Genomic DNA, 17,419 nt, shown 5'->3' on the forward strand with positions numbered 1-17,419 from the left:
TAGATCGGATACTAGGAAAAATTTCTTCACCGAGTCAGTGGACAAGCATTGGAACAGGCTGCCCAGGGAGATGGTGGAGTCACCATCTCTGGAAGCGTTCAAAAAACGTGTGGATGTGGCACTTCAGGACATGGTTTAGGGTACGCGGTGGCGCTGGATTAATGGTTGGACTTCATGATCTTGAAGGTCCTTTCCAACCTTAGTGATTCTGTGTGAAAAGAATAATTGGATGCTGGATCAACCCATAAGGTAGAGGCAACATACACCTGGAAACTTTCACAGGAGAAAAGATGTTAGAGAAGACAATAGGGGATTCCTCTCCATACCCAGGATGGAGGGAAGGCATAAGGTAACATGAAAAATAGAGCCCTATTACCTGCTTGCATGGTCACCAGAAGGCATAGCTCCAAGATGAACACTGATCAGATGTGGCTCAGCTAAGCTCTAGTGCTGTAGATGGGCTGGGATTAGTACCAAAAGATAAAAATCATGTTTACTGCAGCAACTGTTGTCACGCTGGATGACACAGGGAGCAAGTATGTCTTGACTTGGGAGACGACAATCATTCCCAAAGAGTGTGCTCTTTGTAAGAGGACAGAAAAATACAAAGAGGCTGGTTTGCCAACCCGAGAAAGAATAGGCAGACACGATAACCTACAAAGACAAATATCCATGGCCTTTGAGGAGTATCTGTGACACTGTGAGACTTTTACCATGGAAACTCGCATGCAAGTGCTGAAAACCAGATGGAGTAAGTGACTGCCAAAGTTAAAAGCTCACTCCTCACAAAGCAGATGGATGCATCAGGTCAAAGGTTGCTGCTGGATATGAACTTGACACTAGAACTCCGGCCAGGAATGGAGAAAGATCTGAAATCAGATGAGTCCCTGGCACCACTCAGAGATGGAAGATTTACATGGTTTAAGGAAAGGGGTTATATTCCAGACAATTAGATTTGGAAACTGGCACCATCAGCTACAAGGATCCAGAGAAAGTCTCTGAACAACTGCAAGACTTTTTCCAGCAAGCTTACAGTTGTCAACACAAGCTGGCAACGGAACTGGAGGGAAGCATGCCCGCTAGCTGCATTCATTTAGTCCCCAAATTTATCCACCCACATATCTCATAACCTTCCTTTGAGGTACTGTGGAGTGGGAGCAGATGGCCACATCAACTTCAAACAAGAGAAAACAGGGCTGAAAGCAACCTCCTGAGGATGCGCTGTATTTAACCCGACGTGCTCGCCTAGCCTGTTCTTCACAGTCTGCAGTACTGACAGTCCTATGGCCTCACCAGACAAGTGCTTACTACCAGAAAGTTTATCTTACTATTTATCTAAGTTTTCTTTACCATAAGGGTATACAGTGGTAATCACAACTTTTAATCCTATCACCAGTGGACAGAGAACAATTTCTTTCTTTCATCTCTGCAGCGATTTCTTACATACTGGAAAAATGCATCTTCCCTTAGTCTTCTCTTCTTTAGACAAAAACACCACTTCTTTTAGTTTTCCCTCATTAATCACATTTTTAGGCCTCTGATCATGTGTTCTCCTTCAGAGTCTCTACAGTTGTCCACATCCTTTTTTGAAGTACAGTACTCAAAACTGGACACATTCCACCAAAGTATTACTAATGCCATGTAAAGCCAAGGGATTATTTTAAGTTTTACAGAACAGTCATGTTAATCACTATTTTTTTCAACTGTGTATCATTATTGTTTCCTGTTTCCTGCTGTTTTTATTGACATATTCATCCTCTTGGGAGCACACAGGTAATTATTCCTGCCTTTCTACTTTGAACTTAAAATGACTTGTTGGAAAAATGGCCTAAAAGGCATATAAATCAAGATTATCTGAATTTTAACCTTGCCCTTCAACATGTTTGTAACCCCCTTGACATGACAGTCTCCTAAGCTCCTTTTCTGCTTAAATGTGTGACTGCTACCCTTCCTCTTACCATATATAGTACCAGATACAGTTAAGGATCTCTACAGGCTTCTTAAGTCAGCTGATTTAAGAATACGGGCAGACCTGGAGACACAGGGAAGGCACAGACATCAAGCAGCAATGGCTTCCCTCTTTGCCAGGGAAAGGAAAAAAATGCCTTGACAAGATTACCATCAGAAAATTACTGGAGTTACTCAAGCACTCTCAAACTAGACAGCCAAACACTTTCACAGATGGAAGCTGGACAAGTGCTTAGCATGAAAAAATCTGGTTTTGTAACAGGTTTTATTATACCATACATACTACTTCTAACAGCGCCTATTGATGTCTATGGAAACAGATGCCTTATCCTTGCAAATTACTCTGAAGAGTAAACTCCCTGGCACTGCTCTCTAATTCCTTCCCTTTCTTGGCAAGCATCCCAATTTTGCTGGAAAGTCCCTTCCTTTTCTAAGAGAGCAAAACACCTTTTCACACTCTCATCACTCTGCCTCTGAAAGCGCTCACTCCAGGCTTTCATGTTCTTGCTTTGACTAAATCCCACTCTATTCCTGGGCTATCTTGCAAAACCCTCGATGTGACTGCTTGTGGGATTGTAGCGTACTGACTTCCTCACTCAGCGTGGAAATGGGAGTCATGAAGGAAGGTGATGATGTATATCATAACCGGTGTAACAGCAGCAGGGAAGGCTTTCCTAGAGCAGGTGATAGACTAGGTGCATGTTCACCCAAGTCACAGAACTCTACCCTATCTTCCCACTGGAGATCCTCCTCTCTAACATCTCTCATGATGTTCCCAGAGGCAAGTAAAGCTTCCTGAAAGCAGCCAGTTCCTGTGTTAACCACATGAGAACTGGCCAGTTTCTGAAAAATCTATTTTTAAACTAACCTTTGAGCTCAGAGGCATAAAAATCTAAACTGCCATGCTCTTGTGATACAGTTTTTTCTGCCTTGCAAAACCCTCTTCTCTCTCCATTTTTTATTTCCCTAGTTGCAGCAGGACAGCTACAGACTCTAGCTAAAACTTCAAGAGTGGGTAATATTTTTATGATATAGAAACAGTATTAAATGATTTTTAATTATTTCAGAATTTACTTGTACGAAAAAATTCCCAAATATCAACTTGAAGAAGAGATTGTTGAGAATGAAGGGACAAGTGCTTCGCCTGCAGAAGGAATACACTGTCCCCATGGGATAAGGTGTAATGAGAAGATGTGGGAAGCATCTCCCTTGCCATGTCAAAGGAACATTACTGACTTGGCAAAGAAAGGGGAGGCACTGCTTTCTAAAGGGTAAGAAAAGGAGCAAAGTACATATTAAAACCAACTACTTAATCTTTCTTCAGGTTTGTCGCTTCTTACTGACCAGTGACAAAAAGGGAGGAGAGAGCTGCTTGCAGACCATTGGTTACATTCTGTGAGAAAACACTCAGCAAAGCTAAGTGCAGGTATAAAGACAGATGAAGATACATTACTTCAGGCCAGCACTAGTTTAGCTGTGCTGGAAAGTCCATTCCAGGGTCTATTTTTCATTCACCTGTATTATGATCAATGTAGATCTACGTTTAATAATTTTTTTGTGCAATGCTCTAACCTCTTTAAACAACTGCTGATCAGTGGCCTAATGCTGTTGCCTCCACATAGTTCTTGCTGATTTCCATGCCTTTGGGATATGTATACTTGAGGGTTAACTAACCAGAGCTGCTTTTGGCCTCAACTGCCAAGAGGTTTTCCATACAGAATGGTGGGTTGAAAAATTGCATCCAATTCAGCGATGACTGTCCTACATAAACAGGCTGGGTCGTGAAACCAGAGAAGCCATTCAGCTGTGTATATCTGAAACACCACTCTTTAATGTTGTCAGAATAACAAGATGATTGACTGGCTAGTGGTCCTCATTCACTGGGAGATGCGTTGTTTTACTACTGAGGCGATTCATTCCACTGAGTCTTGCTGGAATCTGGGGTCCTTCCACAGGTTTCTAGCCTGAGAACTTCTAACCACAGTTTGGGAAAAAAATTGTATTTCATAGCCACTAGTAAATTTAAATACTAGTTACTGTTCAACACAGGAAGAGATACACCTATACTTCTCAAGACTACTATTTTGTATAAGAAGGCTACATTTTGTACAGACACTTCTAACATTTCCTGACTTTGAGATTATCATCTTACCTGGGGGAGGAAAGGAAGCTTTTGCATATTTTCTTAGGTTTAAAACCAAAGAAAAACTCAAAGCCTCACCCAATCTGCTATCATATCAGGTCATGCTGACATAACACGTTCAAAAACAAAGCTGGAGCCTTCAGACACATTACGTTAATGTTTCCTCTTGAGCAAACTGAGTAATTGGTAACAGCAACAGCCTTAACTTCTAGATAGACATGTCTGGAGAGGAGAGAAATGCACACCCTGACAATGAATTGTACAACTGTTTTCTAAAGCAGGAAACAGCAGGACTTGGGATTTTCGAGTTCAATTATAAATGCATTAGAAGACTGCTTCCAGTAATTGCAGGCACCTTTCTATGTACTCTCTATTCCTCCATGCTCCAGCTTCTCCTGCTCTTCTCCTAGCTGTCTCCCACTCATCATTTCTCAGGCTCTCCTGCACTGTTTAACATTTATACTGTATATTTATAAATATGCCATATACCTCTTTCACTTCCTCCTCCCACCCAACAGAGATAGACAGAAAAAACTTTTCATTATATTTTTAATAGACATTCCTTGGCAATTTGTTATATGTGGCCTGTCTAAGCCAACAAAGCAATGCGTCAAATGCAGCCCTGGATTACCTCCCACAAATTCACTGGAAAAATGCTGAGGATGAATTTGGGTCTAAGACTTTTGTTAGTGAAACAGTTTGTATTTGCAAGTCATTTACCAAACAAAATCAAAAAGTCACCTAGTAAGATGGAGAGTGCAATGGCACAAGCAAACATTTGAACCTGAAACAGATGAAACAAGAAGAAGCCAAGAGCAATAAACTCATAAGGAAATGTAGATGCCTTTGACTAAGGCTAGACAGACATTTATTTGAAGCCAAGATTAGTAAGCCTTACCACTTATAGTTACGTGATCGTCCTTGGAGGCACTCTGTGTTTCTTTCAACTGGATCTCCGAGCTCACATCCACTTTTCTTCCAGACAATTCTAAATAGGCTTTGAGAGAGGCAGGTACCTTGACTGTAATTGAACCTGGTATAAATTTAAATGAAAGCTAGTTAGTTTAACATTGAGATCAAAGCATGAAACAGGCAATTATTTAGCTAACTTGAACCAAATAATCATTTGTTTGGGTGGTTGTTTTCTTTTAAGAGCCTTCAGACACAGTAGCCTCTTTTTTGTCTCTGAAAGGATAAATGAAGCTATCTTCATTTATCGTAACCAGAATACTATGTCACATGTAGAAAATGGTGTCACAGTATTCCCCTGGCAGACATGAAAATTAACATTGACATATACTGTTAGCAATGGCTCTTGGTAGAGGATCTTATTATAGGAATGATCAAGTGAAGCAAATCTAATAAATTTCACAAGTATTATGCAACTAGAAGATGAAACTAAAGTCATATTTACACTCCTGAGCAAGGACAGGGGATTGGATATGATGATTAATCCAGCCACTGCATGGCACATTATGAAAGAACTGCTCCTCCAGCATGAGGAGATGCCACATACATACTGTTAATGCTAGCAATTATCTTTGCTTTACTGCACAAGGACAGCTGTTCATACCTGTGAACAGATGCAGACTCAAAAGTGACTAACCAGTTTAGACTATGTATCACTAAAATCTAAACCACTAGCAAAATTGCAGCTTTGGTGCAATAATAATTCTACACTTGAGATTAAAACCAGAAATTCTTACTTCTACTTCCCCTAAATATGTGCTTCTATGCATCAAACTGAGGGCAGATGCTGGGTCCCCACCTGACCATGTTAGTCATATTTGGAATTACTCAGTCACAATGTTTGGAAGCTAAGCCCTACACATTAAAACAAAAACGTACCAAAATTCAGAATACGCTTTCTGTATATGTGCTCCTTAGTTTTTGCCCAATTCCAACATTCACTTTAGAAAAACATTAAATAGTTTATTTAAATACACCGCAAAAGCCGAAGCAGAACACAATAAGAAAACTTAGGTGTTATAACTACTAAGTAGCAGTCAGAAAGCAACCCCAGTTATGCAATTTAAACTCAGCAGAATGACTTGCCTGTGACAGTCCTGATGAACAAATAACTGCCAGTATAATTTAGGCCTAAATTTTGCTGGATACACAAAAGCCTTAGGATAAGAAAAGGAAAAGGTCTTCATCTTCGGGTCCTCCTTAGAGAGTTGCTCAGTGATGTGACTCATAAAATCCAACACACATGCAGCTAATTTATCACAAATGGGACATTTTTCTACACTGCAGCTGTCAGCAGTTACTCTGAATTTACAGAGTAAATGAAAACAGAACTTCATCAACTTTGACTTTATTAAACTGTGCTGCCAGAAGAGATGTCAGGCAGTGTTTTGAAAATAACATTAGTTAGCTTTTATTAAATACATTCCTCTCTGCTACCAATTAAGAGAGACATAAACTTAGTATTAGGTGATTCAAAAGGTACTAGGAAATAATATAAAAATAAATTTCTTTGCACTAATGGAACCAGAATAGCTTGTAGAAAAATGGCACACAAGTGATTTCAATGCATTTCCCTCATTATTCCCCTTCTGAGTACCTGCTGGGTTTTAATGGGCAGGACACGCAAGAGAAGGGTACCAAATACCACGTTCATTTAAACCACCTGAAATGTCTGACATGATGTTAAAGTCAATTATAGAAATGCTGTAATGTTGGGTTTTTTGCAAAACTAGGGACTAACAAGATATATTCAGGTCTTTGTTATTTGCTATTCAGAGGATATGCTACTGCAAAGCTATGAATCCAACTTCAGGGGTGAGTTTTTAATTAAGAAGTGAAATTCTAGTGAGTAATCAGAAGATAAAAGGAAGAATGGTAGGGTAAGGCCCTCTCATCTTTGTTTTTCTGCCTTCCAATTTCAATAATGAGACAGTTCACCAGGAAAAAGCAGGAAAAAAAATGGGAACAGGTGATGGTTGTCACTGCACATACATGTATCAGCACCATGGAGTAAACTGTGCTCAAGGCAAAGGAAGATTATAATTCAAGTCAACTCTGCAGAATTCCACTGGGTAGCTTGTCAGGAAAAAAATAAAGTATTGAAAAAAAAAAAAAAATTCTGTAATCCATTTTAAGTACCATTGCTCCTTACAGAGTTTACTGTATTACAAGTATTAATACACATTTTCTAATAATGAGGTAAAAAAGAATGTAGATCATGGTAGAATGATAACCCACAGTCACAAATTCATTTTTTCCAGACAGATAAACAAAAAGAACCCTTACCCCCTTTTCTTTTACATCATAAGCTGCCACAACAAGTATTTGTTTTAGTTTGCTTACCTTTCTGGGATTTCAGATCCACTTTTCTCAATTGACTGACATAAACATCTATTGCCCCATGATGTGTAGAAGCTTTTAGACTTCCATCTGAGGAATCTTAAAAAAAAAAAAAAAAAAAGAAAAGAAAAGAACTTGCGTATTATTCGCTCTTTTTAAATAAAAATATGCTAACATGCTAACATCTTTCTTTGTACTTTGAACTGTTTTGAACTGATTTTGTCAGTTCTTCTGCATTTGAGAAGTATCTTATATTCATTTACTGAATATCAGACTTCTCTTAGAAAAACAGGTTTCTGAATAAAACTTCTTTCCCCAGTCCAGAACTGCAGCATACACTGGTCCCAAGGCCATGGCCCTTCAGTTGTTAATGGACTTGCAGCATCTACAAGGCCTCAGCAACACTCCCATCTCTCTACAAAGATGACTTCATCTTCGTGCGAAGCTCAAGTACAAAATTTGAACACCAAGATCTATTTCATTTTCCAGAAAAGTTCATTTGCTCAGACTCTGCACAGAGAGAACTTTACTCAGGAAAGCTACCCCACGCAAACAACACGCAGTTGTGCACTGTAACATGTCGTTACACAGAAGAACTCTGTAAAATCTGATTTCACTACATCTGAATTTTGAACAAGTGTTTGGATAATTACTGCACTTTAAAAAATAGCGTTCATTCTTTGCCCTGGAATAGAGACACCTACATTTGCTTCTGCACCTCATTAGCTGAAATTTACGGTAACAAAACTTTCTAAGAAACCTTTTTACAAATAGAAAGCCTTTAAGAAGCCTTATTTGTATACTTGAGAAGTAGTCTTTAATGACTTGTGATGTAGTCTGGTTTTAAATACAGAAATCTCCATAATATTACAGGGAAGTCCTAAAGACTAAAAGCTTTTGAACTACTGAACAGACCTAGAGCTGATAAAAATTGCAAAGAAATTATGAAGCAACTCTAGAAGCTCTCTATGAAGCTTCTTCTAGAGAAGCATAAAAAAACCACATACATACATGAGCAAAAGGCAGTCAGTGAAATATCTTTTTAGATACACTGCTAGAAATCAAAGTATTGGCAAGAAATCTTGAAATACTGATGGAAAATGTTTTTCTTAGTTTCTGGATGTGCATAGAAAAAGAAACACAGTCAAACTTTCAAAACTAGCTAAAATAACAAAATCAAACCTGAATGAAACTTCCCATTTGAAAAAGTAAAAACATTAATGATCAAATGAAGTTGATTAATCATAACACGGATGTCTAGTATTAATGCCTTAAGCTTGCCATGCAGTTCCAGCTCCAAATACACTCATCTGGAGCTTTTCTGATGCCAGATCTCAAGCACAGATGTGGAAGATCAGTGTATTACATTGAAAAGTAAAAACATAGAAAGGGATTATTATCCCACAGCTAAAACTGATTTCTTTGGAGGGGAAAGTAATTTTAACAAGTAGCCAATCCATATTTAGTCAGCTGAGAAACTGAGACTGTCTTTGACTAACAAGGAACTGATAATGACTGGAATTGGATGGGAATGTTTTTCCCGTCTCAGTAGATTGTGTTAAAGAGGTTCTGTTCCAAATCTGAAGGGGAAAAAAGAACTCTTCGTTAACTGAACCTAACGAACTGGGAAAAAAAGTTCTGCTTGTGTAAGTCACAATGAAACATTTTATTGATAACTTTTTGATTTTCAAACTTACAAACATTTGAAAGTCATTGAAACAGAATAAATTTATACAAATCAATCTTTTTAATGAAATTTTTTTGGAGCGATAAATCAACATTTTAATGTAAAAGCTATTTTTGCAGATATTCAAATCAAATTTAGTAAAGCCACCCACTAAGACTCCACATAACCTTAACAGAAATTTTGTTGGCAACAGATACAGTAAATATCCAGCCTCCAACTCTTCTCTTTAAGCAAAACATGCAGCTAGTTCCTTCATCGGCACTAGGAACAAAGAAGAGTCTCCTGTGATAGGACAGCAACCCTCTCCAGGGAGAACAACTGCTAATAGTCTGTACAACACCACCAGCTGATGGTACTTTACAGGGACCAATGTTTACTCACTGCATCCTTCCTCTTCCCACTCTTCAAATGCAAAAGCAACTCTTGGTGAGATTCTTCACAGTGGAAAGATGCCTTTTGGAAATCTAGCAGCCCCACCTCAAGACAGAGTTCCTTTCTAGATTTTCAATTTTTTTATACTCACAAACACACACATATATATGTATATGAGAATTCTAATTTCATGAGAGAGACTGGATTCTGTTTGCAGAAGTTGTAAACAGAATAAAGGATGCAGGAAGACGGTAGTAGGCATTGTGTTTGTTCACCAAAGCACAGATTTACCTTCAAAGTAAACCGCCAAAATACAAAAGAAAACAAAAAACAGCTTGAGGGAAAGCAGAACACTGTTTTGGGAGGATGACTTGCCAGATTTTGACTTCCAAAGTACACCATGAACAGAAGTTTCTTATGGCAGAAGAAAATACAGCAAAGTTTCAAAAACACCATGAACCTCAGCAGCATTAACCAAACACTAAAGCTGACATTACAATACATGTTTAGCTTTGATCTATGGAAAGAACATGAAATACATTTTATGGAAACAACTGAATATGATTTACGGAAACATTTTTATGGATATAATATTAAATAGAAATGCTTGGATACAAATAAGAATGTCAAGAGACTTAAAGTTGTACATCATTTCTGCAAAGTCTGTTAAAGATGCTGTTTAAGTTTTGCGTCTCTATAACTCTAAACAAATGAGAAGGGGGGGGGAATGGAAAATCCAGCAAAGATAAGTTATATAACAAAAAAGGGCAAATTTAAGTAAATATATAAATAAATATTTCAACATGAAAAATTACCCTATATTAAGTAACACGATCTGGTAAGACAAAACACATAACTGAAATAATAATGTAGACACTACATATTTTAAAGCTATGAGAGAACAAAACCAAGGCAATTTATTTGTAAATATACACCCAGTGTTAGCTGAGATCAATGTGCATAACTGAAGGTAAAAGCAAGGAAAAATGTTCATAGTTTTAATTCAGAGTTTTCTAAGCGCTGACAACTCAAGAGGAAATAAAAGCATGAATTGTTCTACTGGAAAGAGAACAGATGGTCGCTCTTGAGCAACTTCAGCTATTTAAGAATTTACTAGTACAGAGAAAAAAAAAGGGGGACGGGGGAGAGCAATGAAGCAAGATGTCCTTGACAAAGTTTTTGTTAAGCTTTATGAAAGATAAATTTTTCCACAACAGACACCAGCTATTTCCTAATAGCACATAATGACTGACCTTGCTCACTTTAAAACCAGTGACAAAACTGATTTCAATAGGAAAGCACAATTATGATTTGTTGAAGAGAGGAGAAAGTATAAGATTCCAACACATCTGAAGTGTGAGGAAGATTTAATTCCTACTTAACTGGCTATCTAGTATTGTTTTTTGACAAAGACCAGCCAATTTTCTTGTTTGAGTTTTGTTCTAAAATGTAATTGTCCAGATTATCTTTTAATCTCTAAAGGATCTATTTTCTACCTTGATTTTGAGTTATAGCCAATGGTTTTAAAGGCCATAGTTATTCTGAAAAAAAAAAATCATTACATGCCTCAATCCTGCATCATGGTACAATGTGCCAAGTACAACTTCACCTTGATAAACCTCTGACCTACTGTAGATCAAATAGGATCTTCCTCTTTGAGTATCTATCCACGTTGTCACAGAATCACAGAATCATTAAGGCTGGAAAAGACCTTTAAGATCATCAAGTCTAACTGTTAACCCAACATCACCATGTCCACTAAACCACATTTGCATGTTCTTCCACAGACTCTATCATACTGTGTTAATTATCTCTGCAAACCAATTAGCTACAGGTCTCTACTATTTTAAATGTTGAGATGCAACTGGGATGGAAGCAACTTCTGGAGACATGTGCATCTAGAGGTGACTATCAATAACATGAAATGCCCACAAATCCTCCCGTGGAAGTTTCAATAAATTATGTAAAACTGCTCATCTGTGAGCCTCAAATTGGAGGCTCGTAAGTAGCAGTGAACTCCAGGGTCGGTACTGGGTCCAGTCCTGTTTAACATCTTCATTAATGATCTGGGTGATGGAACAAGGTGTACCCTCTACAATTTGCTGATGATACCAAACTGGGAAGAGTGGCTGATATGCAAAAAGGTTGTGCTGCCATCCAAAGGGAAATGGCCAGGCTGGCGAAATGGGCTGACAGGAACCTCGTGAAGTTCAACAAGAAGTGCAAAGTCTGCGGCAGGTGCAGGAACAATCCCAGGCACCAGTACATGCAGGCAGTCACCCAGCTGAAAAGCAGTGTGGCAGCAAAGGACCTGGGGGTCCTCATGGACACTAAATTGAACATGAGCATGCTATGAAAGACTTTCAGACATCGTATCTATAGGAAAATACTGCATGTTAGAACTTATTAGAACTGGATCATACTTAGATGTCTTGTTAGATTTCTGCTGGTACAAATATAGACTGGTTTGTTCTATATTGGAACTAAAGTATCCATTTGTGGATGAAATGGGCGGTGTAGTCCTTAATTCTTCTCCTACAAACAAATAGTTACTGACAACTGTAGCATATATTTCATACTTGTAGAATATACATCTATCTTACCAAAAGTTGAAAAAACCAAAATATTGCTCCAAGTACAATATAAACTTAAGTACTAGTGTAACAACATCCAGTGCCATGATATGAGATGCTATAAAACATACATGATGTAACATCACCAAAATTGTTTATTGCTAATAGAACACATACAGAAGTTAAAAAGTTTATTCTTTTAAGCTGCAAGGAAAAACCTCTTGTTCTCAGGCAACAACTACTTTTTCTGTATGCTCCAATTTTAAGTAGTTTCTCCAGGACATAAGCTCTGTCCAGAACACTATATAATATACATTCAAAAGGACAACAAGAAAGGACAGGGGAACATGGAAACAAAGACTGATGATAAAATGAAGTAGTAACTCAGTAGATATTAACTCATAGTGGACTATCTTTTTTCTTTTTTAACTTTCATTTTTCATAACCCAACACCTGAGGTATAAGAAAAAGCAGCCGATTCCAACCTGCTTGGAGAGCAGCACCCTTAGTATAGGATGGTGTGGAAGAAAGCATGGGAACAATGGGGAAAAAAATTACAGGTCTGTCATTGTCAGAACAGAGAAGAAGGTCAAGTTCTGAGATACAAGGTTGGAAGAGAAAGGACACTTAAAATGAGAGCCAGAATATTAACATAATTCAAGCAAATGGCAAAGATGGGATCAATGGAACTAATTGCTATTAAGAAACAAGTGTGTGCATGGGTGTTTTTTTTTTTTTAAAGTACTTAAGAGCTGTACTTTATGAAGTGCAGTAAATGCCTTTAATGGAACTCAAATGAGGTTTTTATTTTAAAAATTCCCTAGATCACATATTAAAAACTGAATCCTCAAGACAACACTCACAGATGCAGCATTATTACTAATGCACTAAGTTGTTCATTGTTTTATTTTTCAGTTATCCAAACTGTCTCAAATACCGTAACTGGTTTTCCACAATTGATTCCCTTCTTAAAATAAAACTTCAGTGTTTTGCCTCGGTACTAAGGAATTGCCTTATGATGACGCTTTCTCATCACAATAGATGACCTCAGACACCTCAGTTCCCTTTCATGTCAGGACTATATTCAAATTGATATTTTTGAAAAAGTTGAAGTTTTCTTAATTGTTAGGTTTCAGTTGATTTAAGACAGTGAGCATCACAGCACATCACTGAAGCCTTTAGGTCCTCTAGTGTGGGTTACTGCAGAAAAAAAATTAGCAGAATAAAGCAAACTGACACCAACATACGTTAGTTTCTTGGATCTCAATATACAGTTTTCCTTGCCAGAATAAGTCCCTGCTGCCCATAAGCTGGTTAAGGCTCTCTCCTCCTCTCTGAAACAACTACCATAAGCTTTACCATTTCTGACTATACCAAACAAAGATGATTAATTTCTTCACTGCGTAATTGGGTTAAATATAAGTAATTCAGTAAGGAAAAATGATTTTTTTTTTTTGAGCTGGTAGGGGAAATTTGGCTTGGCAGCAGAGAACATATAATCAGACCATACCAATAACATTGAGAAATAAGCAAATTTTAGCAGGACTGAACATGAGCCAGCAGCGTGCCCTGGCAGAAAAGTTGTCCAACAATATCCTTGGCAGTATTAACTGGAGCATGGCCAGTGTATCAAGGGAAGGGATTATGCTCCTCTATGCAGCACTTGCTAGACCACACCTAAAACACAGCATCCAGTGTCGGGGTTCCCAAGAGAAGGGAGACATCAATACACTGGAGTGAATTCAGCAGCGAAGCACCAAGACAGGGCGTTGGAGCACCTTCCCCATCAGGGGAGGATGAGGGCTTGCTCACCCTGGAGAACAGGCTGCTTCAGGACCTGACAGCAGCCCTCTAGTATCTGCGAGGGGGTAATGAAGAAGACAAAGCCAGGCTCCTCAGAGTGGTACATGATGACAGCATGATAGACAACAGACAAACTGAAACAAAAGAGTTTCAGTCTGGATAGAAGGAAAATCTTTTTCACCTCCAGGACAGTCAAGCAACAAAACAGTTTGCTCAGAGAGGCTGTACAGTCTGTGGCCTCAGAGGTTTTCAAGACCGTACGATAAAGCCCTGGGCAACCTCACAGTTGGCATGGCTTTGAGCAGGAGGTTGGAGACTAGAGACTGCTTCAGCAGGGGTGGCTGGCCAAGATGACCTCCAGAAGTGCCTTCCAACCCCAACCATTGTGTGATTCTGCAAATTCCTGAGGTCTCTTCCAACCTGAGTTTTCCTATGAATTTACCAAATAAAAATGTAAAAGATTAAGATAGTTGTAAAAACAAAGTACTCCATTACTTTTTGTAAGAGTATTTGTATTTCTAATGACTATTTTAAGCAGTAACTTAAACTAGAAGTAAAATTAGGTCTGTTTTTTTTTAAAATTAAAACCTATTCAAAACCCATAGAACATTTGTTAGAAGTAGGAAGCTTCAAACATAGGGTTGGAAAACAATTTGTCTGTGACTAACAAAGCTCACAGTATAAAAAAAAGGAATAATCCCTACTTTCATATTTTAACAATGTCAGTGTAAAACACTGCCATATGCCAGATGCTTAAAATCACACTGAATTTTGGACAGTCTTCAAAAAATAAAAATAGATTTATACAAACAAGTAATACGAAGATAAAAAAATACAAATTAAATCAAACTAGTCTATAAATAATAAAAAAGCAGAAAATTAAAGGCAGTGAGACAACAGCATTAGTTTCCTGTTTTAATGCAGAATTATACAAGAATAAGAAACTGTCGAGAGTCACATGTATTTTCTCCAAAATATTTTGAAAAAAATCCAGCACACTCAACTATGCTTTAATTTGACTTGTAAATAAGTCTCTCAAAAGCTAACGATACATCCCCAAACTCTAGAGATGAGTGCATTTTTTCAGTCAACTGATAAAATTCTGCCTCCAGTGAAATAAATAATTTCTATGGAAACCCAGCTAGGGAAGTTGGAAGATCTGAGTGGTCTTCCTATTTCTTCCTATTTATATCAGCAAATCCCTTTTAGGTCTCTGGCAATCTTGTGGTGTAAGTTTCCCATATACAAAAATCTTTCACTTAAAACTTTACATTTTCTTTCTCAAGCTTTTAGACTTGAGCCACCGGATCTTAAAAGTAATTTGCCTTTGGAAAAATCCGTAAAAATCTAAAGGATATTTAATGCTTTTTTGAAAAAGATTAACTAGTGCTTTCAGAATTGAAATCTGAAAAATAAAGTTTATTCAACTACAAAATGTGTCTTAATGTTTAAGCTGAACCCACTTAATTAAGGAAAATAATCATCATCTGTTGATGGAAAAAGCTACCTCCTGTGTTAAGAAACCTGTATTTAAACACTCTTATTCTAGGAGTTTACTTAACAGAAGGAAAAACAGACTAACAAGCTTAATTCAATTCTGTGGTTTAATGACTAACTCATAAGAATATGTATTGCATTCATTTTCCAGGAATGTTAGTATAGATCGCTTAGAAACATAAGAAGAGTTGTAACAGTACAGATCATCCCTGAACAATGTTTAGTGAGTGACTATGGTTACTACCATTAGCAGAAGTCTGAGATCTGGGCCTGTAACCAAGTTTATTTACAGAAGGGGAAATCCTTCTATGTACATTGAAGAGACACTGAGCCTTGTCTATGACTCTGTTACTTCAATTTTCTGCCATAGATATAACCAGAACTTGAGTTTCTCACTTTTGTGTTGATGTACTATAAAATGGTCAAATAAGGGGCCCTAATATTTTCCTAGAATAATGCAACTGATATAATGTATACCATAATTGATAATTCTGAGCTATCCTGTTGTATAAAAGCTCAAGATCCTGAAAGAAAATTTGAGCTGTTTTTATTTCTGAAGGGAAAATAATGATTAGTGTACTAGTTCAGAAATGTTTTTTTAAAGTTATCACAAGCCTTTACCTCCCAATATATAATACTTCAATGAATAATGTTTTGTGATATAAAAATTAAACATAACTAATCATTGATATCAGCAAATATAAGATAAAGAACTAGGTTAAAGGCAAAATGTTGCATTTGATGCATGTTTAGTTTCTTCTCACATCCTTTTATCTCATCTTAATCTAAAAGACAACACCTAGGCTCAGTCTAACTTGTGCAGAGCCCAGTAGGTATTGTTGTATCAAAAGCTAGACAGTGTGCCTTGCCCAACTGCAAAAGGCTGACGGTCAAGTTTGGAAAGGATCTATTTCAGCTACACAGCTATCAGTGCTACTCCTGAAAAGAGGAGAGGGCTGAAACATCTGTTAGGAATCACCTCCTTTTTACTTTCCTTGTGAATATTTAGCTTTTAGAAAGGAGAAGGGAAGAGTGAGAAAGAGAAGGTAGAACGTACCTATGGTGATACTCCCTGTTTTGGTCTCAAGGCTGGTGTTACCTAGCAGGAAAAGAAAAGGGGGCGGGGGGGGATGTTAAAAGCACATTATTTAACTGGTTTCTGAAATCATAACAAAGACTGAAGTAATGAGATCCTATACAAGGGCATTATAGTTGTAGTAGTATATCTGATTTGCATACAAAAGCAAAAAATAGCATAAACCAGTTACATTGCTTGAATATTATTGCTTTACAAACAAAAATCTCAACATATGTGGGTAACTATGAAGCGATTTACAGACAAGAAAAAACACTCTGAGTAGAGCTTAAAGACACAGACTGGATGTGAGGGAAAGAAAAGTAGAGAGGCATTGCGAGGCTAAAGCACAACATTGTCTTATTTTATTTTGGGCCAATTTTCTTTTTTTTAATTGCTCTGATGCCTGCAACAGCACTATTTAGTAGTGCTTTATTTATTTAGTAAATTAGATTTAAGTAGTATAATAGGATGAGTAACATGAACAGTTTCTATTTTCCTCTGTTATATACATACATGCCCCCACCACCACCAGAGGGGATTTTTTGCTTTATCCTCAAAGGCTACTTCCTGGCCTCACTGAACATTACCTACTCCCTTCAGAATTATTCTTGTGTGCATGACAACCCCTTGTCAATGGTTTTCACTGACTTCAGTGAGTTCCGAGTGTGTTGGACAAACTGGAGAACATCAGACAAAAGACTGTAAGGCATAAAATGTAGAAAGGTCTCCCATTGAACTTGCATTACTGTGAACAGGCACTGGTGTCTTAGCCTTAAGATCTCAAAATACATACTCTTCCCCTTTATCTATGGCATCAAGAGAATACGGGAGGAGGACAGATGTACCTCATAACAGAAGAGCCAACTATACCTCTAACAGACTAACAAAGTTGCTAGAAACTTCCATAGTTCCATGTATGTTACACATGTATAACTGCCTGAGAAAAAAATGCTTTAAGTTAAAAAACTAAACCACAACGTGTCATTCCT

At 37.6% G+C, this 17,419-nt stretch overlaps 1 protein-coding gene across 1 annotated transcript in view; it reads right to left on the reverse strand.

Annotated features, from left to right (window-relative positions):
- Positions 1-5,009: 5,009 nt before the first annotated feature.
- FAM185A (family with sequence similarity 185, member A) overlaps positions 5,010-17,419 on the reverse strand; it is a gene marked incomplete at both ends in the record, with an annotated part of 33,782 nt that continues 21,372 nt past the window's right edge. The window contains 3 exons of the mRNA XM_010292128.1: positions 5,010-5,144; positions 7,424-7,519; positions 16,410-16,451. Coding sequence (XP_010290430.1) covers positions 5,010-5,144; positions 7,424-7,519; positions 16,410-16,451 — 273 coding nt within the window. The remainder of the gene's footprint in view (positions 5,145-7,423; positions 7,520-16,409; positions 16,452-17,419) is intronic.

Source organism: Phaethon lepturus, unplaced genomic scaffold, assembly GCF_000687285.1.
Source record: "Phaethon lepturus isolate BGI_N335 unplaced genomic scaffold, ASM68728v1 scaffold4958, whole genome shotgun sequence".
Classification (NCBI taxonomy): Eukaryota; Metazoa; Chordata; class Aves; order Phaethontiformes; family Phaethontidae; genus Phaethon; species Phaethon lepturus.